The 5,338-nt window shown below is 33.4% G+C and overlaps 1 protein-coding gene across 1 annotated transcript; it reads right to left on the bottom strand.

Annotated features, from left to right (window-relative positions):
* Positions 1-1,621: 1,621 nt before the first annotated feature.
* On the bottom strand, positions 1,622-4,943 carry LOC121250475 (cytokinin dehydrogenase 3-like). The gene is made up of 5 exons (XM_041149605.1): positions 4,261-4,943; positions 3,711-3,838; positions 2,928-3,203; positions 2,298-2,566; positions 1,622-2,078 (listed from the first exon to the last, which is right to left on the bottom strand). The coding sequence occupies exons 1-5, from the start codon at positions 4,889-4,891 to the stop codon at positions 1,760-1,762; spliced, it is 1,623 nt and encodes a 540-aa protein (XP_041005539.1). The 5' UTR covers positions 4,892-4,943; the 3' UTR covers positions 1,622-1,759.
* Between the last annotated feature and the right edge of the window lie 395 nt (positions 4,944-5,338).

Genomic DNA, 5,338 nt, shown 5'->3' on the forward strand with positions numbered 1-5,338 from the left:
AAAAGCATGGGTTTTTCGTGCTGCTTAATCATTATCAATCATACTTTTTTTAGGCTCCTCGCCCGTGGGGTTGGAGTAGATCACTAGCTTGGAATATTTACTTTAAAAAGTAATTTTTACAGTCATTTTTACGTACTTCTTACACATTTTATTGATGTAATTGGCTAAAATAGTTATTTTATATTAATAAAAAAATGTGACGCAACCAATCACATTAGTAAAATACACAAAAAATACGTAAAATTGACTACACATAAAATTTTTGTATTTAAAAAACTTCACCCACCTTCTTTTTTATTTCTATGTTGTCTATATATATATGCTATGTCTCCTTCCTCCAAAATAAATTACATACACAAAGGCTTTTGGCCGAGCTTCTTTGTGCTTATCATATTTATTATGTGTCTCGTGATAAGCGCGAAGTCATATATAAAACTATTTAAAATATGTTATATTAATAAATATAATTAAAAATAACAAGATTTAAGATATATCATGTGTTTTAAAAGAATACACGTTATCAAACTATATACGTAAATCTTGTGTGAGATATATATATATATATATATATATATGGTTAATGATTCCACTTTTTCTTTTTACTTTCCTAAACTCATAAAAAAATGTTTTGAAGGAATGTGGGATGGGTCCTAATTTTCCCTCTCTGCATATACATTTTATAATTTCTTGGTTGTTTTGCACTTAGATTTAAATATTCTTGAATGATTGTAGAGGTCTCCAATCCTCACTTTTTGTTTGTGACAAAATTGACACGTTACGCACTATTCTATTATCTCATATAATAATCCAATATATACCATCTTCATGATCCAAAACTCAACCGTAAAATATGAAAGAATTAATAATACGTAAAAGTAGGTTATATATATATATATATATATGCTGATCATCGTCTGATCATAATATTTTAACTAAGTCATGTACACTAGTACGTAGGAATACTCTATATATAGACGTATATATACATATATATATATATATATATATAGACAGTCACATATTATATATATATATATCTAACGCGAAACAGATTGATTGATGCAGTAGTTTGATTGCTCCCCTAATTAATTTAGATCAGATCATGTTCTTTATCTCATTATTCGGAATAAACTATAATTAGATGACGGGATTGGCTCAAACATATTAGCGAGCTGCGGGCTAGCTAAAATATTATATAATTATCATATATATATAAGTATAAAAAATTACTAGAAATCCCCCGGGGGTATTATTATATTCCATTTTAACCCCATATTGTTTGAAGATTACGTTATCATAGGATTCCCATCATTAAAAATGAAAGCGTGTATGCTAAGTTAGAAAATGGCTCGCTACACATGAATTTGACCACAAAAGTTTTCCACCAACAAAATCTTAAATGATCAAGAGTTAGTACAACTGGATTTCGGGCCCATGAAACGCAAATCACATGGAGGAATATCGATCAAAATATATATATATTGTCACACAAATAATTAAACAAGCTAGCTGCAAGCCAAAAAAGACAAGATCAACATGATGAGCATGATATGTTTAACGTATTCATTGATGGAGAATCAAGACATATATATTTAATGTATTTTATTTAATTTCTGCTAGCTTTAAATTCCGAAATTACATGAGATAAATAATATTGATACAAAACCCTAAATAAATACAAACCCAGATCATATCGAAGATCAAGTACTAGCTAGTACTACTGCAAGTCTAGCTAATTACTATCTAGTTGATTAATATATTAAATTATCTTTGCTAGCTTAACTTTAGTGAAAATTCTCTGTCCTGGTGATAATATCATTTTGGGATCAAACTGATTTTTTCTGTCTTCAAAAGTCCTCCACTTAATAGTACCAAAATGGAGGTTTTTCCATTCTTCCATCGTCTTGTAATTGGGAAGATACTGCTTAACCTCAATGCCCGAATCATAACAAAATTTCAGTATGTCTTTGTTCTGTGCATCCAGGGCTTCCCTGTCATTAAACCCACTTGAATGCAAAAACCCTATGGCGTAGAAAACATCTTCTTCAGGTATAACTGCTGACATCCTATCATCCCACCTGTAATATTGCAAATTTAAAAAGAAACATTATTAGATTAAGAGAAATTTTATTTACAGTCCGGAATAGGAGATTACGTGTACAGTCTTATTGATAAATGAGAGTAAAAGAGAAAAAAAATTATTTTAAAAAAGATATTATTGTAATTTTAATTTTTTTTTTAAATATAGTTATATGGGCTTGCATGAAGAGTCCCATTCAGTACTATTCTATACTTACTTGCTTCTGTTCATGGGATAAACAAGGACAGGTCCTGTGGTAATATTACGTTTGAGAACAATGTCCTTGAAAACGCCAGAATTGAAATCCGAGATGCGCGATTTTGGCACAAAGAGATTTGACCACGGATGGGGAACATCCCATAGTCCTTGTGACTGAAGCTTTAGCTCTCCACTTCGGACTCTATTAAGAAAATCGACATATGAGACATCTTTCTCGAATGCATATCCCGGGATAAAGTTCAATCCTTCAAATAATACTTGGAGTTCCTGTTAGGAAAAACACAGTACTTCTCATATTAGTACTAATTGTCGTATGCTAATTAGAAGTTTTATATATGTATGTATGTATGTATATATGAACTTTGGATTTCGATTGTCTACCCGAACTCTAGAGCACTAGGAGAGATCGATAGAGATCATAGACAAATATTAATTAATTCTGCCCGATAAATTTAGTACTTAGGCAGAATTATAAATAATATTGTAGAATTCACTTTATATGTCTATCTGATCTCTTCCACTCTAAGCTGTAAACTCTAGTGGATTTGAATCCAGAAACTTCAATTAATGTTATTTGGTATAAGATCATATAATATATATTGATTTGATGATGGTCATTACGATTTACCTCTTCCATTGAAATAAGAGTGTGGTCATCATAAAACTTGGCTATTTCTAGGCAGTAAACGATGCCATATTTGGTTACTAAGGAAATGATCTTGGCGTGATCGGATAATGGAAAAAAGGACGATCTCCAATTATCCGGAGGACCCTGGTTTAGGAGGAGTAAACCTTCCAAATAATCGAGTGCATTGTTTTGCTTCAATCCATTATTTGAGATCAAACGCTCTTGGTCTCTTGTGAATTCAGAGAAGTCATTATAAAGCATTCGTACCCACTTGACCTGTACAAACAAATTCACCACAATTAATCAACAAACTACATGACTATATATATATATATATATACGGCGTACTAATTATTCACAGTTAAACATTAATATGGAGGGTCGATCGATATTATTCCCGGACATTAATAACAACACACATAAGCTATGATTTTAGGGAAAAAGAACAAAACCCTATAGCCAGTTAGCGTATGGCCGTTTCATTGAGACATGAAAACTCACTTTTATTGAAAAGTGATAAAGATCTTGATGATCAGATTGCCTTCGAGCTTTTTGTTGTTTTTATATTTATTTATTTTTTATTTGCTTAATCAAGTTAATTGTTTTTTTGGTGGTGCAAAACTCCCTGTGCATGTGGTAGTTGATGGGTAGTTTTTAAATATTAGTCTTTATCATCATCATCACAGTCGTAACATATATAATTAACCACATATTAGTGAATATTTAAGGAACATCGGAAAGGGACACCAGACAGGACATTAAGTCCATGTGCTCTGAACATACCCTCTTTGGTGCTGTCTCCAGGGCAATTCTTGCTCTGACTATAATCCCAAACTGCCCTAAACCTCCAAGAACCGCAAAAAACAGCTCCATGTTCTTTTCTCGGGAGCAAGTCACAAAATCTCCCAGCCCTATATATATCAAACAAGCACAAAAACTCTATAAGTAAACTCTAGTCTCTATATCAATCTATATATATATATATATATATATATATAACCGCATGCATGCAGCTAGCAAATATTTACATGAACAACTATGTTCAATATTAACATTAGGAATTAATAATTAAAGCAAACCCAGCTAGAAAGTAAACACATGAATAAAGACAATGTCAATTCTGTTCAGACAAGCGTGTGAACTCCTGCCCGAAAACTTTTCAAAGGTGGGTCCCCAACGAAAAGCCTCCTCATATATTAATTAATAATCAATCAATATGTTCGAAAATGACGGTATTTATGTTTAACACAGCAAGTATATAGTGAAAAAAACGTCGGCAACTGGCCTGCTTTAAAAAATGGAAACATGGAGAGAATAAATTATGAAAGAATACCAGTAATGACATCCATTTCGTAGACATTGCTGATCTGAGGACCGTAACGAAATGTCTGCCCGCTAATCCCTGCATTGGAGAGAGTTCCCCCAACCGTTAGGTACAAATAGTCAGTCCACGACACAGGTGTTAGTCCATGTTCGAGTGTGGCATGCAATACATCTACCCAGAGCTGCTCTCCCCCAACATCGGCAAACCAACCCATGGAAGGGCTTCCGGAAACCTTAATACCATACCCATTTTTCTGGTTTTTTAAGGATGTCATGTCCACCACAACCCCATTACGAGCCATTGCTTGTCCTCGGACAGAATGGCCCTGGCCTCGAGCAGCTATATTGAATGGAGCAGAACTAGTAGTGTGCGCAAATTTGATTAAGCATTCAATATCATTGATGGAAGATGGATAGAGAACTGCTGCTGGGATTTCTCGAACAATATTGCCAAAATCGGTAGAGGCTAACTTAATGGCAACAGGGTCATCACGAAGTTTGTTTGCAAGATGGAGGGTTTGAAGGTTGGGTGGGAGAAAGTTTATCCACGACTTTGGCTTTCCTAAGGTGGACATCAAATGGCTTACATATATAAAGAGTATGACCATGAAATATGTTGCAGCTGAAAATTGTTCAGCCATTTGGTTTTTTGTTTGGAAGAGAAAGAGATCAAGAAAAGAGTGAAGAAGAAGGGAATTCAGAGGTTCTTTGTGGTAGTGGTGGAAGGAGAGGCAAAGATGGGTGGTATTTATAGGGGAAAAGGTTGCATGAGACCTAGGATATGAAAATTAATATATTCAGACCGCAGGCCAGGGAAGAAAATCTTTGCTGGCGTTTGCATAGGAAACGACATCGTGGCAGGACTTGTATGTTTATTCAAAGATACGCAAGGACAAAGACATTGGATTCATATCAATATATATATATATATATATATATTGCTTTCCATGCCCAACATGGATCGCGAATTACACGTAGAGAAATGATAGTTGCAATCTTGAGTATATAAACAATATCGCACAATTATTTAAAAAAAAAAAAAATATAGAACTCATATGAAAAATAAAATTAAATTTTTAATAGTAAAT

The sequence above is a fragment of the Juglans microcarpa x Juglans regia genome, chromosome 2D (genome assembly GCF_004785595.1).
Source record: "Juglans microcarpa x Juglans regia isolate MS1-56 chromosome 2D, Jm3101_v1.0, whole genome shotgun sequence".
NCBI classification, from domain to species: Eukaryota; Viridiplantae; Streptophyta; class Magnoliopsida; order Fagales; family Juglandaceae; genus Juglans; species Juglans microcarpa x Juglans regia.